The sequence below is a fragment of the Hyperoodon ampullatus genome (assembly GCF_949752795.1).
Source record: "Hyperoodon ampullatus genome assembly, chromosome: 4".
Lineage (NCBI taxonomy): Eukaryota > Metazoa > Chordata > Mammalia > Artiodactyla > Ziphiidae > Hyperoodon > Hyperoodon ampullatus.
In genome coordinates, this window is record NC_136917.1 from 57,122,642 (window position 1) to 57,143,130 (window position 20,489).

A 20,489-nucleotide genomic window follows, 5' to 3' on the forward strand; every position below is an offset into this window, starting at 1 on the left:
CACGGTATTGTGAAGCAATTATACTCCAATAAAGTTCTATCAAAAAAAAAAACCTGTGGATGAAGTCCTAATAGAGGCTACAGTTAGGAACATATGAGTTGTTAGACTTACAGTAAAAGTTTGTAGGAGAATCGGTATGTTTGAACTTACTAGAGAATGGACTTGAGGATATGGGGAGGGGGAAGGGTAAGCTGTGACAAAGTGAGAGAGCGGCGTGGACATATATACACTACCAAATGTAAAACATATAGCTAGTGGGAAGCAGCCGCATAGCACAGGGAGATCAGCTCGGTGCTTTGTGACCAACTAGAGGGGTGGGATAGGGAGGGTGGGAGGGAGGGAGACACAAGAGGGAAGAGATATGGGAATATATGTATATGTATAACTGATTCACTTTGTTATAAAGCAGAAACTAACACACCATTGTAAAGCAATTATACTCCAATAAAGATGTTAAAAAAAAAACAAACAAGAACAGGCTTTATGTGAAGTGCTTGTGTCTTTTTTACCAGATTGTATTTGGGAGATGGACACTGAATCTGACTGCGGAACATTTCCCCTACCTAGTATTGTCAAACAGCAATATTAAATGGGAACCAGTAAGATTGCCTGAGCCATACAGTGTAGAATGGAAGCTGGAGTGCTGGTGGGGACAAATTCTCTGTGCAATAGCCCTATGTGGGACATATACTAGGGCTTATGGCTAGAGCCTGTGAGTGCTTCCCAGAGATGACTACTGGGACTTTGGACAAGAGGATTTCCACTTGAGGGGTGTTTACTCCCTTGGAGTAAAAAAAGACACAAGCACTTCCCATAAAGCCCCATAAAGAGCCCTTGCCTGGCTGACAGAGCTGCTTGGTTTGTAGATTCCAAGGTGAATGGACAACATCCTGTTTGGAAGGCCATCACTCTGATGGAAGGAGGTAAAAACAAATCAGCTTGGTGGGCTGAATTGCATGCTGTTTACTCACCAGTGATGGAAGGATTGAACAGTGGAAAAAAGCCACTATGTATGGCTTTTTACTTACTCATGCACAGTGGCCAAAATGATTGGAATCGAAAAGAAGATACACCTGTGTGTTTGCTTGACGTGGCCAACTGGGTCCATGAGGTTGAGGGTTTGCAGCAATGCAGAGATGGGCTGAACCTAAACATATTTCTCTTGTACCCTCTGAGGCATAAAATGCCAGTAAGAACTGTTTTATCTGCCAACAAAATACACAGAGACTGCAGATAGCTGTGTGACCAACTTCCTGGCGGGAAAGCCCTTGAACACAGCTGGCTGTTACTGGTAGCCCTATGGGGCTACAAATGGGTCATGATAGGAGTAGACACTGATTCTGGTCTGGACTTTGCTTACCTGGTGGTATATGCAAATGCTCAGAATATTGTGAGAGAATTGGAAGAGAAGATATTGCACCAATTTGTATAGCGGACTATCATTTCTTCAGACCAATGACCTCACTTTACAGCCCATAATGTCCAACAATGGGCAGAGAGATATCCTCCTCAGAGTAATATTCTGATAGAGAATTGGAACAGGCAATTAAAACACAGATTGTCGGGGCTTCCCTGGTGGCGCAGTGGTTGAGAGTCCGCCTGCCGATGCAGGACACACGGGTTCGTGCCCCGGAACGGGAGGATCCCACGTGCCGCGGAGCGGCGGTGCCCGTGAGCCATGGCCGCTGGGCCTGCGCGTCTGGAGCCTGTGCTCCGCAACGGGAGAGGCCGCGGCGGTGAGAAGCCCGCGTACCGCAAAACAAAACAAAACAAAACACTGATTGTTTAAAAGAGGGGGAGATAAAAGTACGAAGGGCTGGTTTACACACATTCATGAGAATGTGCTCACACTCAACATGAGCAGGGCTAAAGGAGTGTCCTCACTGAATAGATTTCTCTTGTTTTCCTGGTGGATCTGGGGCAGAAGGGTTGGGGAAGGTGCTGGTGTACTTTCTTCTTCATATAACCTCATCTTTTTTTTTTTCTCCTACTTGTTGCGTTGGTCATAGGACCAGGGCTGCAATTACAAGGACAGGAAACATGAATGGATTCCTAAGCAAGGAACTATAACTATGTTTTTCACCTTATGTCAGAATTCCCAAGGGCCTAATGGGGCAGGATGTACCTTCACACCATCTGGCAAAATTGGGATTAACAGTGAATGCCACTATATTGCCTGGTGGTAAAGATAGCCCACTAGTTCTGCAACTATGTACCTTACTCTATGGGAACAGAGTGGACAGAGGAAGAAGCACTTGCTAGAGTAGTACTGCGGTCTGCAATCTACACCAGCATAGTGGCTGAACCTAATGTCCCTTCCAAAGGTAGAAAAGTTTGGGATAAAATGGAAAGAAGAAAAAATAGTAGCTGTTGGTAAAGGAATGATAAATGGGTTATGTAATGAGGGAAATTCAATATTACATTAACACCTCGGAAGAGGCTCAGAGCAAGAGATGATACCCAGACTTTCTTGTTACCAACCCTCTAATCTTATTCCCTTTTATCCCATGGCATATAGGCCAAACCATTAGCCACCACTCATGAATAAATGCTGTTATGGACTGAATTGTGTCCTTGCTGAAAAAGATATATCGGCATCCTAAACCCCAGTACCTCAGAATGTAACTTCATTTGGAGATAGGGTCTTAACAGAGGTAATCAAGTTAAAACAAGGTCATTAGGATGGGTCTTAATCCAGGATGGTTGATGTCCTTATAAAAAGGGGAAATTTAAACAAAGAGACAGACACACATAGAGGGAAGTCCATGTGAAGAGAAGAAAATAGGGAGAAGATGGCATCCACATCCAAGGAAACAGAAATGGAGCAGATTCTCCCTCTCAGCCTTCACAAAGAACCCACCCTACTAACACCTTGATTTCAGACCTCTAGCCTCAAAAACTGTGAGACAATGAATTTCTATTATTTAAGCCACCCAGTTTGTGGTACTCTGTTATGGCAGCCCTAGAAAACTAATACAAATGCAAATACATACCTCGGGCCATCTTTCTTTCCAAGAAAAGTGAACAGTCAGATGTACCACTCAAGGTTCTTTCCTATCAAGGGGAGAGGGGCAAGATAGATGAAGGGGATCAAATAGTACAAACTACTAAATATAAGATAAATAAGATACAAAGATATAATGTACAGTAGAGGGAATTTAGCCAACACTTTATAATAACTTTATATGGAGTATAATCTATAAAAATATTGAATCACTATGTTGTACTTCTGAAAGTAAAATGATATTGTAAGTTAACTATACTTCAATTAAAAAACAAAAAACAAAAATCAAACACATAAAGGTCTTTCCTAGCATGAAGAGTTCCTTTCTCTTCTGCATTTCTGAGCCAGTCCTGTGGGATGTAATACATTACTAGTCTCCTTATGGTTTGTGTCAGATTTCTGTGAGGAAATATTTTAATATTAGGCTCAAATTTTCCCTCTTTAGTGATCTGATCACAGGGAATGAGCTGATCATTCCCTTCTCTACTATCTATTCTAGGTTTCTTTTCACCTTCACTAGCATGTCTGCTGGTTTTGGTGGCTTATCTGGTGGTATAATACAGACGTTCATCCCCAATAGATATGAGCCCTTGTCATCAAGCCCTTTCAATATGGGATTGTTGCATATATCCAATTACCAATAAGGCCATAGATGTAGGTTGAAAGAGAGGTGGTAATGCAGGAGCAGTAGGTGTATTGCCAGTATAAACCGTCCACTTCTTAAACATATTTATGCTCTTCAGACCTGCTCACCTATGATCTTGTATTACTACTTCCACTTGAAGATGGAGTGCTGCTACACATGCTACAATTTTATGGTTTGATGAATCGGGTAAATTATAGACACCTCAGATCACATGTTCACTTTATGTCCCACAGTCAGGGGTTCAGTCTCTACCGTGGTCCAATAGCAAGCCAGGAGCTGTGTTACTGAGTTGGGATCTCTAAGAAGCAGACTCTGAGATTGAGTTAAAGTAGGGTATTTGCTAGGGAGTTCTTTGAGATTAACATCCATGGGGTAGAGGTGACAGAGGCAGGATTCAGCAAAGAGAGAAGTGGGGAACTCTGAAGCTAAAATGTCCCTTTAGAGTTGTGCTGAGCTAGCTGAAATGGCTAGGTCTTTATATTTCCACATTGATCAGTCATTGGATGTGGGCTGCCCTGAAAAGGGTGTGACAGCTGAAGGGTGCCTACTGCTAACACTCCTGGCATTCCCAGAATCAAGACTTCCATGGAAAGGGAATTTCAGTGGTGCATGTCCATGTCCTTATAGTCCACCTTCTGTGCCTCTCAGATCCTTTTCTTCACACATATTCGTGGAGCAGCTCCTTCATCGTTCTGCTGGTCTTCTCTTCCTGGGGGAAACTTAGAAGAGAAAGTTTAATGGGATGACCTATAGTCTCTACCACTGAAACTGGTTTCAGGGTTAGAACTGATAATCATTGTCTCCCTTCTCTACTATCCATTCTAGGTTTCTTTTCACCTTCACTAGCATGTCTGCTGGTCTTGGTGGTTTATTTGGTGGTATAATCCAGACATTGATCCCCAAGAGATATGAGTCCTTGTCATCAAGCCCTTTCAATATAGGATTGTTGCATATATCCAATTACCAAAATAACTGGGCTAGTGTGTACTAGGAGGCACTCAAGTGGGTCAACTATGTGCCAAACATATTTTTCCTTGAACCCTGTGTGTCATAGCAGCCCTACTTCCTCCTGATGATCAGGGTCAGTTTCCCCTGTCAAGTCGGTGGCTCCTCTCTTGTCTGCTGGACCCTGGTCATATGGAACCGAAAGGATTGAGGATATAGCTTTAGCTTACAGTATAGCGGGAATCATGCTATATCCCCTGGTTGAAATGTTTCCCTTTAAGGACAAGGACTTCTAACTCTGCAGAGCCCAGAGTTTCAGAAAAGGGAAGCACAAGTTCCCCAAACAGGTCATTGAGAGCAATGTTAACTGAAGCCATTCCTGCCATATAAAGTAAAGGGCTTACTGTTTGTCTCTATTGCTGGCATATTGGAAATTTGGATGTGGAAGCACCTAAATGAACCTTGGTAAGTGAGGTACTTGAATAGCTTTTATCTTTGCCACTGTGGCCTCTTTGTTCATCTGCTCATCATGCCAGCAGTGGCATGAGAGGCCATGAGAGGCCAGGAGATCCCACAGGTGCAACAATCAAAATGTCTCCAGACATCACCAAATGTCTCCTTCTCTCCACCATTTTGAAAATCACAGGCTTAGGGTATTCCGCTGGTGACTATAACTGAGCCTGGGATAGGTATATAGTCTAAGTTGGTCCAATCAAATTGAAAGACAGATTTTGGTTGGGAAGAGCCACTCTCTGAACTTACCATGGACAAGGAAGGAAGTTCCCCAGTTACTGCTGGTAGGTTTCTTATGACGACAGACTTTGGAAATTTACAAGGAGGTGAGGGTAAAGCTGAAAGAATAATAAAGTATAAATAAATGTTCATTATCCAAAATTAGCCAGAGTTAAACAATTTGTGCCAGACCATAATTCGATCCTGCCTAGAGGCAGCCATACTTCTAGAACTGCACTGTCCGATAGAGTAATCACCTGCCACATGTGGCCACTGGGCACTTGAAATGTGGCTAGTCCAAACTGAGATGTGCTGTAAGTGTAAAATAAACACTTGATTTTGAAGATTCAGTACAAAATGAGAATGTAAAATATTGTTAATATTTTATACTATGATTATATGTTGAGCAATATTTTGGTAATTAGGTTTAATAAAATGTCATTGAAATTAATTTCACGTGTTTCCTTTTGGCATTTAAATGTGGCTGCTAGATAATTTAACATACATATGTGACTTTCACCTGTGGCTCACATTATATTTCTATTGGACAGAGCTGCTCTGGACTACCTGGTTTTCGAGATAACACATTTTCTTATTGTTTAAACCAGTGTAAATTAGGTTGGTCTTTTTTTCTATCGAAAGCATCCTATTTGATACAAGAGACTGCTACAATTTAGTTAACCTGCTTTTTACTGATTATATACTGCTGGAACAGTATATGAGTGTATTTTGGGGGCTATCTGCTATTTCCTCACTACTATAATTTTCAATCTCCAAAATATAAACATGGCTTCTCCCATCACTAACATTTTTTTTAACCTCCACAGTATAAGGAACTTGAAAGTTTATTAAAGGGAATTTTCAATCATACAGCATTAGCCCAATGGTGATACTCCTTTATCATAAGTAGGAAGCCCTTTGAGGCTTATTACCACACTGGGGAATTTATTGCTCCCCCTCAAATCTTTGGTTCACCAGTATCACAGATATTCTATGGAAAAGCCACAGGAGTGTAATTCCATTATCAACTCAGAGTGTTTCTACATGTCAAGTGGATTTCATTAAAAAAACAACATTTGACAAAATTCTACACACATTTATGATAAAAACCCTCCAGAAAGTAGGTATAGAGGGAACTTACCTCAACATAATAAAGGCCATATATGACAAACCCACAGCCAAAATCATCCTCAATGGTGAAAAACTGAAACCATTTCCACTAAGATCAGGAACAAGACAAGGATGTCCACCGTCACCACTATTATTCAACATAGTTTTGGAAGCTTTAGCCACAGCAATCAGAGAAAAAGAAGAAATAAAAGGAATCGAAATCGGAAAAGAAGAAGTAAAGCTGTCACTGTTTGCAGATTACATGATACTATGCATAGAGAATACTAAAGATGCTACTAGAAAACTACTAGAGCTAATCAATGAACTTGGTAAAGTAGCAGGATACAAAATTAATGCACAGAAATCTCTTGCATTCCTATGAACTAGAGATGAAAAATCCGAAAGAGAAATTAAGGAAACACTCCCATTTACCACCGCAACAAAAAGAATAAAATACCTAGGAATAAACCTACCTAAGGAGACAAAAGACCTATATGCAGAAAACTATAAGACACTGATGAAAGAAATTAAAGATGATACAAACAGATGGAGAGAGATACCAGGTTCTTGGATAGGAAGAATCAACATTGTGAAAATGACTATACTACCCAAAGCAATCTACAGATTCAGTGCAATCCCTATCAAGCTACCAATGGCAGTTTTCACAGAACTAGAACAAAACATTTCACAATATGTATGGAAACACAAAAGATCCCGAATAGCCAAAGCAATCTTGAGAAAGAAAAATGGAGCTGGAGGAATCAGGCTCCCAGACTCCAGACTATACTACAAAGCTACAATTATCAAGACAATATGGTACTGGCACAAAAACAGAAATATAGATCAATGGAACAGCATAGAAAGCCCAGAGATAAACCCACGCACATATGGTCACCTTATTTTTGATAAAGGAGGCAAGAATATACAATGGAGAAAAGACAGCCTCTTCAATAAGTGGTGCCGGGAAAACTGAACAGCTGCATGTAAAAGAATGAAATTAGAACACTCCCTAACACCATACACAAAAATAAACTCAGAATGGATTAAAGACCTAAATGTAAGGCCAGACACTATCAAACTCTTAGAGGAAAACATAGGCAGAACACTCTATGACATAAATCACAGCAAGATCCTTTTTGACCCACCTCCTAGAGAAATGGAAATAAAAACAAAAATAAACAAATGCGACCTAATGAAACTTAAAAGCTTTTGCACAACAAAGGAAACCATAAACAAGATGAAAAGACAACCCTCAGAATGGGAGAAAATATTTGCAAATGAAGCAATTGACAAAGGATTAATCTCCAAAATTTACAAGCAGCTCATGCAGCTCAATATCAAAAAAACAAGCAACCCAATCGAAAAATGGGCAGAAGACCTAAACAGACATTTCTCCAAAGAAGATATACAGATTGCCAACAAACACATGAAAGGATGCTCAACATCACCAATCATTAGAGAAATGCAAATCAAAACTACAATGAGCTGTCACCTCACACCAGTCAGAATGGCCATCATCAAAATATCAACAAACAATAAATGCTGGAGAGGGTGTGGAGAAAAGGGAACCCTCTTGCACTGTTGGTGGGAATGTAAATTGATACAGCCACTATGGAGAACAGTGTGGAGGTTCCTTAAAAGCTAAAAATAGAAATACCATACAACGCAGCAATCTCACTACTGGGCATATACCCTGAGAAAACCATAATTCAAAGAGTCATGTACCACAATGTTCATTGCAGCTCTATTTATAATAGCCAGGACATGGAAGCAACCTAAGTGTCCATCGACAGATGAACAGATAAAGAAGATGTGGCACATATATACAATGGAATATTACTCAACCATAAAAAGAAACGAAATTGAGTTATTTGTAGTGAGTTGGATGGACCTAGAGTCTGTCATACAGAGTGAAGTAAGTCAGAAAGAGAAAAATAAACACTGTATGCTAACACATATATATGGAATCTAAAAAAAAAAAAAGAAAAAAAGGTTCTGAAGAACCTGGGGGCAGGACAGGAATAAAGTAGAGAATGGACTTGAGGACACGGGGAGGGGCAAGGGTAAGCTGGGATGAAGTGAGAGAGTGGCATGGACATATATACACTACCAAATGTAAAACAGATAGCTAGTGGGAAGCAGACGCATAGCACAGGGAGATCAGCTCCGTGCTTTGTGACCACCTAGAGGGGTGGGATAGGGAGGGTGGGAGGGAGAAGCAAGAGGGAGGAGATATGGGGATATATGTATATGTATAGCTGATTCACTTTGTTATAAAGCAGAAACTAACACACCACTGTAAAGTAATTATACTCCAATAAAGGTGTTAAAAAAATTAAACAAAATTAAAAATTCAATTCCCCGGGACTTGCCTGGCAGTGTAGTGGTTAAGAATCTGCCTGCCAATGCAAGGGACACGGGTTTGAGCCCTGGTCTGGGAAGATCCCACATGCCGTGGAGCAACTAAGCCCGTGAGCCACAACTACTGAGGCTGCGTGCTGCAATTACTGAAGCCCGCGCACCTAGAGCCCGTGCTCTGCAACAAGAGAAGCCACCACAATGAGAAGCCCACGCAATGCAACGAAGAGAAGCCCCTGCTCGCTCCAACTAGAGAAGGCCCGTGCGCAGCAACAGAGATCCAATGCAGCCAAAAATAAATAAATACATAAAATTCAGTTCCCCAGTCAAAACAACAACAACAACAACAACAACAACAACTGGATTTATCAATAGACATTAAGGTAATGGTGATGTGGCAGTGCCCTTAGGTTTAAGATCAATGTAACTACCCCTCAAAAAATAGCATTCAGAAAATGTATTAAACTCAAAAACAGAAAATATGTTTCAGGATTGAAGGAGGTAGATACTTTAGGGGAAACTTCAGTTGATCCTTTTAATTATCCCTGACAACCATTCATTTCAAGGTTTAATAACTAAAACACACCATAATTTTGGCAAATCTGAATTGCCTAGAATTTATCTCAAGTTATTTTCTGTGACAAAGATATTTGAGCATCATAAAACTCATAGGAAATTAAAATGCAAAGCAATATTTGGATTATTGTCATGTATAAGCATGGCCTCACATTTTATAGGGTTAAATAAAGCATTATGCAAAGGCTAGCATGCTAAACTCATATCTATTAAGTAAGTAAAATCAGGTACAATTAAGGGACAAGCACATTGGAAAAATTTCTTCAAAAAGAGGAAATAGATCATCCTGGAAATTATATATACATCAGCTAACATTCTTGAACACATTACAGAACAAAGAACTAAAGTACAGTTATGTAGAAGAGCATAATTTTCCTTCAAACTTAACATAGAAAACCAAACTGGTGCCAAACCATTTAAGTTCCACCCCATGACACACAGTAGCACAGTCTACGAAACCAAACGCGTCACATTCACACATGCTGTTTGCAAATTTCTGGCCTCATAACAATTGGCACGGTCTGTGACTGGAGAGGAAATGTATATATAAAGTGGCTCTATCTCATTTTAAGGTGACATAGAATGTATTTTCTCTGACAAATTATTATAGGATTTAGATTGTATTTATGTTCTTTCTGGATGGATCAATTGTTTCATACAATTAGCAAATATTTTTTATTTCATACAATTAGCAAATATTTTTTATCTCCCACATTTTGATACTAGGCACTGGGACCGGATGAACATGATATTAGACTCCTGATTATCATGGAGCTTCCAATCCTAGGTGAGGGAGACAATAAGTACATAAAGAAATAAAGTGAATTTTTTAAATGTTAATCACATTTTAAGTGAATTCTCTAAAACTTAGATGCAGGTGTTGATATTTTAGAGAATAGAAATTGGAATTTTAATGACCTTGATAGTCTACCAAATTGATCCTGTTAATAAATGGAAATGAATAGGAATAAGTGGAAACTGTTATACAGTTAGACTGAAGCACTATAAGTACATGTTGAAGAATACTTGAACACCTAAAGAAGAGGCCAGCAGAAAAGTTATCCAAACAGTAGTGGTGGATTTTTTAAAATTCCAAACTAATTTAAAAATTACTGGCAAATGAGTAGAAGGAAGTAATACTTCAATTATATTCTACTTTAATCAGACTACTCGTCTTTCAGCCAACTGTCCTAAATGAACATGGGCCTCCAGAAGAACACTCCCTTCTCTGTTTACATTGATATCTACATCAAACACATTAAAAAGAGGAATCACTACTCAGCCATAAAAAGGAACGAAACTGGGTCATCTGTAGAGACGTGGATGGATCTAGAGACTCACACAGAATGAAGTCAGAAAGAGAAAAACGAATATTGTATATTAACGCATATATGTGGAACCTAGAAAAATGGTACAGATGAACCGGTTTGCAGGGCAGAAATTGAGACATAGATGCAGAGAACAAACGTATGGACACCAAGCGGGGGAAGTGGCGGGGTGGGGGTGGGCGGGGATGAACTGGGAGATTGGGATTGACATGTATACACAAATATGTATTAAATGGATGAGTAATAAGAACCTGCTGTATAAAAAAATAAATAAAATTAAATTAAAAAAGAGGAATCACTCTTGTTCCCTCAGGGGGTCTTCAAAACAGAAACAGACCGAGTCATGAGCCCCCTACGGCCATCTTCATAATCAACAAACACAGACTTAGCATTATAGTGGTCTGCACTTCCTCACTCCACTGATTTGGGTACTTTAAAATCCACGGTATGGTTAGTTATACATTCTTTTATCGGCTCCAGATTGAATATAGACTGTGGAGATGCCGAGATATTTTCAGAAACAAACACCATTTCCGCACGGACTCCCTATCTCCGGCAATCACCCGGAAGCCTAGGAGGTATCCGGCCCCACAGAGATCCGATAAAAGCCCTGGCTTAGCGGAGGCGCGCGGGAGGATCTATGTCCTTCTTAGAACCGTTTTCTCTTTTTTTTTTTTTTTTTTTGGCGGTAAGCGGGCCTCTCGCTGTTGTGGCCTCTCCCATTGCAGAGCATAGGCTCCGGACGCGCAGGCTCAGAGGCCATGGCTCACGGGTCCCGCCGCTCCGCGGCATGTGGGATCTTTCCGGACCGCGGCACGAATCCGTGTCCCCTGCATCGGCAGGCGGACTCTCAACCACTGCGCCACCAGGGAAGCCCTCGAAATACTTTTAAACCAACACCTCTTTGCGAAACAGTCTTCATCCCTTTAAGGCCAAGGTCTCGCGAGACGACAAGACGCCGGATAGCGTAATCGCGCGTTGCGCTTGCTCGCGCTGGGGCAGATCGCACTTCCGCCCGAGGCGTGTTGCGACTCACAGCCGCTTCCCGTCTCGTGTGGTGACGCAGCTGTTTTTTCTCGGCTAGGTCTGCTGTAACGGACGGAGGCCGCCTGAGCTGCGGAGTTGCAGAATCTGGCGTTCGGAGCGGCGGTTCTTGGCGCGATTTCGCGTTGCCCGTCCTCAGCCGTTTCACCGATAATCAGCGGATCGCTTTGCCAAGTGCCGGGAAGAACAAAGGAATTCGGAAGGAGACTCTCGGCTCCCGGCCGCCTTTCTCTGAGTGGCTTCGTTTCCCGCTCGCGCCTGTCCGGAGAAACTGAACTTATAACCGTCACTGGATTGTAAGTACCCGAGGCGAAGAGAGCTCACTACGCCCCGCTTTTGCGTATCCTTGTTCCGGGAGAGTTTGTGGATTGGGAGTATCTGCTGAGCCTTACTTTCTGTGCCGAAAATCATTCCGTAGGAGCCGCCATTTGCTTTCCCTGCGTTGTCCTGCAGCGGCAGGACAACCTCTATCTAGAGGTTGGAACTTGGCATTGCAGCTAACAGATTTAAATGGACCTGAGTAAGGCAATGCGTGATTAACGACTGGTATTGTCACAGCATATTTAGAAAGACTTGGGACTTAATTCCGAATAGACGCTTAGTTGCTGTTCTCCCTAGAACTCTTTGTAATTAAAGACGTCAATTTATAAAGAACTGGTCTTTCTGTTGAAATAGCTGAAATTTTTTAGTGCAACAAGTGGTTATTAGAGGAAAAAGTGAGTCACAAAGAAATAAAGATGAGTAAGAGCAAAGATGATGCTCCTCACGAACTAGAGAGCCAGTTTATCTTACGCCTACCTCCGGAGTATGCCTCTACTGTGAGGCGGGCGATACAGTCTGGTCATGTCAACCTGAAGGACAGACTGACAATTGAGTTACACCCTGATGGGCGTCATGGAATTGTCAGAGTGGACCAGGTCCCATTGGCGTCAAAATTGGTAGATCTGCCATGTGTTATGGAAAGTTTGAAAACCATTGATAAAAAAACCTTTTACAAGACAGCTGATATCTCTCAGATGCTTGTCTGTACAGCTGATGGTGATCTCTGTCCTCCTGTTGAGGAACCAGTTGCCACTGCTGATCCCAAAGCAAGCAAGAAAAAGGATAAGGACAAAGAGAAAAAGTTTATATGGAACCATGGAATTACTCTGCCTCTAAAAAACGTCAGAAAGAGAAGGTTCCGTAAGACAGCAAAGAAGAAATATATTGAGTCTCCAGATGTGGAAAAAGAAGTAAAGCGGTTGCTGAGCACAGATGCTGAAGCTGTCAGTACCCGTTGGGAAATAATTGCTGAAGATGAAACAAAAGAAGCAGAAAGTCAAGGCCTTGATCTCTCTTCCCCAGGAATGTCTGGCCACAGGCAGGGCCGTGACTCATTAGAACATGATGAGCTTCGGGAGATATTCGATGATCTCAGCAGCAGCAGTGAAGATGAAGATGAGACACAGCATCAAGATGAAGAAGATATAAACATCATTGACACTGAGGAAGATCTGGAAAGGCAGCTACAGCACAAGCTAACTGAGTCAGATGAACACCACCAAGAAAACGAGGGAACTAATCAGCTGGTTATGGGAATTCAGAAACAGATTGATAACATGAAAGGCAAGCTCCAAGAGACCCAGGACAGGGCAAAGCGACAGGAGGATCTCATCATGAAAGTGGAAAACCTGGCTCTCAAGAACAGATTTCAGGCTGTGCTGGATGAACTGAAACAAAAGGAAGACCGAGAAAAGGAGCAGCTCAGCTCTTTGCAAGAAGAGCTAGAATCACTCCTAGAGAAGTGAGGAGAGTTTTGATACTTAATTTCATTCCTGACAGTGGTCAGCCTTGAAAGAAAAACTTTGTTTTCATCACCTGGACTAGATAGTAAAACTTTGCAGTAGTTCCCAGTTTCCTCCACTGCCTTCTATTGGATTTGTTTTATAATTGTGAATTTCTATCTCATTTGTTTTTTGGAACCACTTTGGTGGGTGTTTGTCCTGTAGTAAGTAGGAATGTATAGACAGATAAATGTAGGGAAGTTGTAGGATTAGTGGAGTGAACAGTTCAGTTTGGTAATTAATCACAGCTTCACTGCAGGACTTTGCTGCTGTTTCTCCGTTTACCAGAAGCTGCCATTGCTACTCTGTGATGCCATCTGAGATAAATTAGTAGATTCTAGTTTGGTGGCAGTGAAGTTTGTTTACATACGTTTTCCCATGCTGTAGCTATTTTCCCAGTTATTCAAAGCAGTTTTCCACATTTTGCATTGCAAATCGTTTCATAAAGTTGTTTTAACAATAAATAAAAGCAAGTAATTTTCACCTTATGATGTGTCTTGCTCTTTTAGGGGTACTGGGTATCAGATCCTCTTCTGAAGTGGTTTCTTTATGGGGTATAATGACTGACCAATTGGATTCTGTTTTGTAGGAAAAGAAGCAGCTATGTTAGAATTTAAGAAAAAGAGGAACAGCAGAGGCAAAGAAGTGGGGAAATGTCATCTTTGCATTATGTTTCCAATCCACCTGCTCCATTTGGAGGTCAGGAGATACAGAACGTTCCTAAACTATCCTAAATTCTTTTTTTTCAGCCTGATCTCACCACATTCTCTCACTATTTTTAATCCTGAGCTTATTTACATTTTTGTCAAGGAGTTTAATTACTACTCTTTCTCTATAATAGTCTATTGGGATAAATACTATCATGCATCTATCATACCAAAGTATAAGTTACCTGTTGCTCATGTCCTCCCTAGGCTGTAAATTCACTGAGATTAGGTACTTTGCCTTGTTAGTCACTGTAAACTTACTAAAGAAGAGAAAAGAGATTAAAATCACAAGGTCAGGGGATGTGGTGCCTGGGTTTGTATCCTAGTTCAGTGACCTAGTTGAGATTGATCTTGGGCAAGTAAATTAATCTGTTGGTTTCAGTTTCCTCATCTCTAAAATGGAGGTGATAATATTACCTACCTCAGGACCCTTGAGTTGTTGGCTATTGAGTTGATACATATAAGGACTTAGAACAATTCCTAGAATAAAAGCAAACTATTATTGCCTATTTACTAGGGTCTGAACATACAGGGATTAAAAATTTGAATTAAAGACTGATTGAAATGGTAGAAAAGTGTATAAAGAAACAGCTGCTTTAAATGGGGTTGACTGATTTCAAATTAAAGAATCATTCTAAAAGTTTATAAATTACAGCAGAAACAAAGTTTGCTTCAAATACATCTGCAGCATAAGCAAACTGAGTCAGTTTACTACTGTAGCTTTTTTATTTGATTCATTTACAGCTTAGTTTTGCACAGATATTAAAATCTCCATAATGAAGAGTAATTATCTGTTATGTAAACTTCAAAAGAGAAAAACTTAAGAAGATTGGGATCTATTTCCCTTCATGTAAATCCAGAGTTACCAAAAAAGACTCACTTTTCTCACAGCTCCCTTGCCTGATGAGTGTGATATATAGTTGGGCTACGGTTTTCAATATTTCTGAGTTCATGAATGGAAGTTGAATTTTTAAAATTAGTGTTTTAAAATATTATAAGAGGGCTTCCCTGGTGGCGCGGTGGTTGACAGTCCACCTGCCGATGCAGGGGACGTGGGTTCGTGCCCCGGTCTGGGAGGATCCCACATGCCACGGAGCGGCTGGGCCCGTGAGCCATGGCCGCTGAGCCTGCGCGTCTGGAGCCTGTGCTCCGCAATGGGAGAGGCCACAACAGTGAGAGGCCCGCGTACCGCAAAAAAAAAAAAAAAAAAAAAAAAAATTATAAGAAAAAACTCACTGAAAATTTTAAGCAATGCAGAAATTTTACAAATTCTTAATTTTATTCACTCCCCTATTGCCGGTCACTTAGGTTGTTCCATTTTAAATTTGCTATTACACAGAATGCTGCAATAAGCATGTCAGTGTGGTCTCTGTTTTGCATTATTTCTATAGATGAGGTAAATGGGATCTTTATGTTCACATCTAAATGTCATAAAGCCTGACATTTTGAATTTGTAGATCAAATGTTTGAGACAAAAAATTTGGACAAATTGTGACCAATCATGTCTCTGAAGGACTGTCTTGAACCTCTGCTTAAACTTTTATTACCTGGTAAGAATTGTGTGAAAACACAGATTAGGACGACTGCTCACCACACAGCAGGTATATTGGCCTTCTTTCTGTATTTCAAATGCCCAGCTCTTTCACACTACAGAGTTTTACTTATATTACACTTACATTTCCCTTTTCCTGGAACAGTCTCCAGATATTCTCATGGCTAGCTTTTTGTTACTCAGCCCTCAGCTCAAACCTTACTTTCTCTGGTAATCCTATCTGGCTACTCAATCTGATTGCTAGGGAACATGTGATGTGGGTGTGCATCTTGCTAAGGGTGGTGGTCTTCACTGAAAATTTGGAAGTTCCTTTGCCATTATTTTCCATGTATGCGTGGGAGTACATGTGCTCCAAGTCCAGCTGTTTACATATATTTCATGGAACTTGAGATCTGTGTATTATTGCACAACTATGTCTGATAATTCAATGAAATTGCAGAGCATTTCCCTATTAATGCCCTCATGATCCCTGGCGCTGATTACTAACTTGGTTTCTCCAAAACATATACATATATGAATTTAATGCAAAAGCAGTTGATGATTTATTGTAGTATCCTGCATCTCTTGTGTTTGTAAAAACTCGGTATGTGCTTTTAAAAAATAAACAATGAACCATAGGTAATTAATTGACAGTTTTAAAAAACCAAAACATTTAAAAAAAACCCTCAAATGTGAGGGACTTCCCTGGTGGTGCAGTGGTTAATGCACTTGCCAATGCAGGGGACACAGGTTTGAGCCCTGGTCCGGGAAGATCCCACATGCTGTGGAGCAACTAAGCCCATGTGCCACAACTACTGAGCCTGTTCTCTAGAGCCCGTGAGCCACAACTACTGAGCCTGCGTGCCACAACTACTGAAGCCCTGCATCTAGAGCCCATGCTCTGCAACAACAGAAGCCAGCACAATGAGAAGCCCGTGCACTGCAACGAAGAGTAGCCCCCGCTTGCCGCAACTAGAGAAAGCCCGAGTGCAGCAACAAAGACCCCATGCAGCCAAAAATAAATATATAAATAAAATTTATTTTGAAAAAACATCAAATGTGATATGAAATTTTAAAAATTTAAATTAAAAAAATTTTTTTTTCTGGTTTAAAATGGCACATTGTTCTCATGAATCTTCTCTGTCAAATAGCCTGCTAATATAACATAGTAACCCCCAAGGACAAGGAAAATAGGAGATGAGACAACAGTGGATGAGAGATGTCAGTGTTTTCAGAAGGCCAAAGCAGATGAAGAAACGATAAATTAATTCAGAGATCACAGAAAGTTACATGCTAAATGTCTGCAAGGAGGTATACCAAGGAGAAACAAACACACTTGATATAGACACTGCGGCTCAGTTTTTGCAGGCAGTTTCCAAGGAAGAGGGAAGGTGTGAGGCTAGAAACAGGATTCGTTAATGTCTGTGTTCAGGGACTTCCCTGGCAGTCCAGTGGTTAGGACTCTGGGCTTCCACTGCAGGGGGCACAGATTCCACCCCTGGTCTGGGAACTAAGATCCTGCATGCCATGTGGCACAGACAAAAAAAAAATAAGATAAAATCTGTGCTCAGAGCTTTTGGATGTCCAGGAGCCCTATCTCACTCAAGCCAGATGACTTTTCCTTACCCATCCCACAGACAAGAAAGTTTATTTTCTGGGTAAATTGAACCAAAGAAGGCACAGATGGAGGCTGGGGGTCCATAGCATTGAACAAGGGAATTGTGTGAAAGTCTGTTTTCTGACTGCAGGATGTCAACCCTCTTCCCCCACTTGGTGTCGTTAAATCAGTACCTAAGGTAAACACCACCCGCAGCCCCCCTCCCCCGCAAACACACAGACACACACACAGTCAAGACTGGAAGATTATTCTCTGAAGAAACCATATGGTACCAGAGAAAGGAAATCCAGATACATTTGGGCACTCTCCAAAGAAAAGACCAAGTCACTGTTTACTACAATGAAGTCTACCTGTTGACAAACAGTATCCATGCACAATCTGCTTTCACTTTTAAATATTAACTGATATCCAAAGAATCAGACAAGGAAAGCTTTCTAAATGAAAGAATCATTTTAGCATACTTTCTGCCCCCTCCACCGTTTTGTTTTTACCCCCAAAGTAAAATACCGCCTAGGGCTTAAAATGTAAACTTTAAGAGAATTCGTTCCAACGCTGGGATTATAAACATATGGGAGGATAAGTGTGTCCTGACAGCGGTACCCTCACTGATGCCCCAAACTGCATCTTGCCTACTAGGCCTGTAGTCAGTTATATCCAGAACTTCTGCTGCATAAAGCTGCATGGCTCCTCAGCAAGAACCCCGAGGCTTAGCACGCACAGAGCGCTGGAACCACACAGGTCTTTTACATCAAGTTTTTTAGCTGTATATAAATGTTTTCCAATGCGATTGTACAAGGCCTTGACTTACCTCTAGAAATAACGAGGGCCCTGCGTCCCACCAGCTCGCAGGGCTTCAGGCCAGGATCCTCGGCGATGTTACCACGAAATAGGGGATGTGCCCGCCTCAGGCCTCCCCCGGCGAGCAAAGAGCTACACCTGGAGAGGCGCGGCGGCCGGCACCTTTGTGGAGCCGCCATTCTTCTCCGGACACGATTAAGGGTTTTCTGATCCGAAGGAGCCACCGATTGTCAGGTAAACCCCCCAAAGTGTTTGTTCGTTTTCCCTATTTTAAACCTTGGTCTCTGTAGATTGACCCTTTGACCCTTTGACCCCAGGGGCGATCAAGCACCTCCCATTTTGTTTTGCCGGGAGGTGGGGGTCTCTGGCCGAACAGGAAGGCAAGTCTTCCTCCGCCGCAGCAGCGCCTAGAGTTTCTGGCCGTAATCGCAGGAATTTATCGGACAGCTTTCTACTGCTGTATTGAGATTCATTAGAAGTGTTTCTCTAGTCTGCCCCGGGGCCCGCGGGCGCTGGGACTGCCGGGCGGCGCGGATCGAGCGGGCGGGCGGGCGGCTGGCGGGTTTAGGGCCCAGACGCGGCGGCCGCAGGGCGCCAGGAGAGGCGCGCGCGGGCCCGCGGGCCGGGGGTTATTTCAGTGCGTGGGGAGGGCGGCCCGCGGCCTAGTCTGGCGTTAAGCGGCTTCTCCCGCCCCGGAGAGAGCGCCAAGAGCAGGCGGCTGGACACGGGACGCCCTCCTAAGCTCCAGAGAGTTCCCTTCCTCGGAGACCTGCAGAAGAGTGGGCGAACATGAAATCCAATCCTGCCATCCAAGCCGCCATCGACCTCACCGCGGGGGCCCTTGGGGGCACAGCATGCGTCCTGACCGGGCAGCCCTTCGACACAATGAAAGTGAAGATGCAGACGTTCCCTGGCCTGTACAAGGGCCTCGCCGACTGTGGCCTGAAGACGTACTCCCAGGTGGGCTTGCGGGGCTTCTACAAAGGGACCGGCCCCGCGCTGATGGCCTACGTCGCCGAGAACTCAGTCCTCTTCATGTGCTACGGCTTCTGCCAACAGTTCGTGAGGAAAGTGGTTGGATTGGACAAGCAGGCGAAGCTGAATGATCTGCAGACTGCGGCCGCTGGTTCCGTCGCCTCTGCGTTTGCCGCGCTGGCCCTGTGCCCCACTGAGCTCGTGAAGTGCCGGCTGCAGACCATGCACGAACTGGAGATGTCAGGGAGGATAGCAAAAAGCCATAATACAGTTTGGTCCGTCGTGAAGAGTATCCTTAGAAAGGATGGCCCCTTGGGCTTCTACCACGGACTCACGAGCACTCTATTTCAAGTAGTACCAGGCTATTTCTTCTTCTTTGGTGGCTATGAACTGAGCCGATCGTTTTTTGCCTCGGATGGATCAAAAGATGAACTAGGCCCTGTCCCCTTGATGTTAAGCGGTGGCGTTTCTGGAATTTGCCTTTGGCTTGTCATATACCCAGTGGATTGTATCAAATCCAGAATTCAGGTTCTTTCCATGTCTGGAAAACAGACAGGATTTATCAGAACTCTTTTAAGTGTTGTGAAAAACGAAGGAGTAGCGGCTTTATATTCTGGTCTGCAAGCTACTTTGATTCGAGCGTTCCCTGCCAATGCAGCACTCTTTTTGACTTATGAATACAGTAGGAAGATGATGATGAGCCAGTTTGAAGCATGCTGAAGTGTCTTGGTGAATCTGGATCCAAGTACACGCCTTTGAGGACTATAATTTAACTCAGAGTTTCATGGAGCACTGGACCAGTGTGGTATTATTTTTGACTTCATGGGAACTTTGCTTTTGTCTTCCCTGCTTATATGCTAAATCTTAAGCTTTATGGAAGAACCTCTATTTTACATCATATAATTTCTGCCCATACTTGTACTGAAATGGAAAAGTTGCTGCTCTTGTGTTTGGTGAGATAATACAGGGCGAGTGGGTGACCGTATATGTACCTAATCTGAAAAGCTAAATATAGTTGTATCAGCGGGCTTTTGCATAAATCTACCCATGTACATGCAGTTTGTTTGCTTATATGTTGTGAGTGAAACACAGTTTGGTTTCCATGTTTAACCTCATGTCACCAGAAAAACAGAGTTAAACATGTTTCAAGATGGTTATAAATGATTACTTAACCCACTCAAGATGTAGGGTCTCTTTAAAAGTCTGCTTAACATGTGCACTATGTTAGCCAATTAAAGTTTTTAAAAAGTTTTTGGTGCTTGAAAACGAAAATATCCATCTGCATTTTTTTCAT

At 42.2% G+C, this 20,489-nt stretch overlaps 2 protein-coding genes across 2 annotated transcripts; both read left to right on the forward strand.

Annotated features, from left to right (window-relative positions):
• Positions 1-12,480: 12,480 nt before the first annotated feature.
• LOC307051402 (transcription initiation factor TFIID subunit 7-like) lies at positions 12,481-14,054 on the forward strand (the record flags this gene model as incomplete). The annotated part of the gene is made up of 1 exon (XM_079701720.1): positions 12,481-14,054. One exon carries the CDS (start codon positions 12,481-12,483, stop codon positions 13,528-13,530), a length of 1,050 nt encoding a protein of 349 aa, XP_079557846.1. The 3' UTR covers positions 13,531-14,054.
• A 4,955-nt stretch (positions 14,055-19,009) lies between these two features.
• Positions 19,010-19,915, forward strand: LOC307051412 (mitochondrial ornithine transporter 2-like; the record flags this gene model as incomplete). Its single annotated transcript, XM_079701730.1, has 1 exon — positions 19,010-19,915. The coding sequence occupies one exon, from the start codon at positions 19,010-19,012 to the stop codon at positions 19,913-19,915; it is 906 nt and encodes a 301-aa protein (XP_079557856.1).
• Positions 19,916-20,489: the final 574 nt, after the last annotated feature.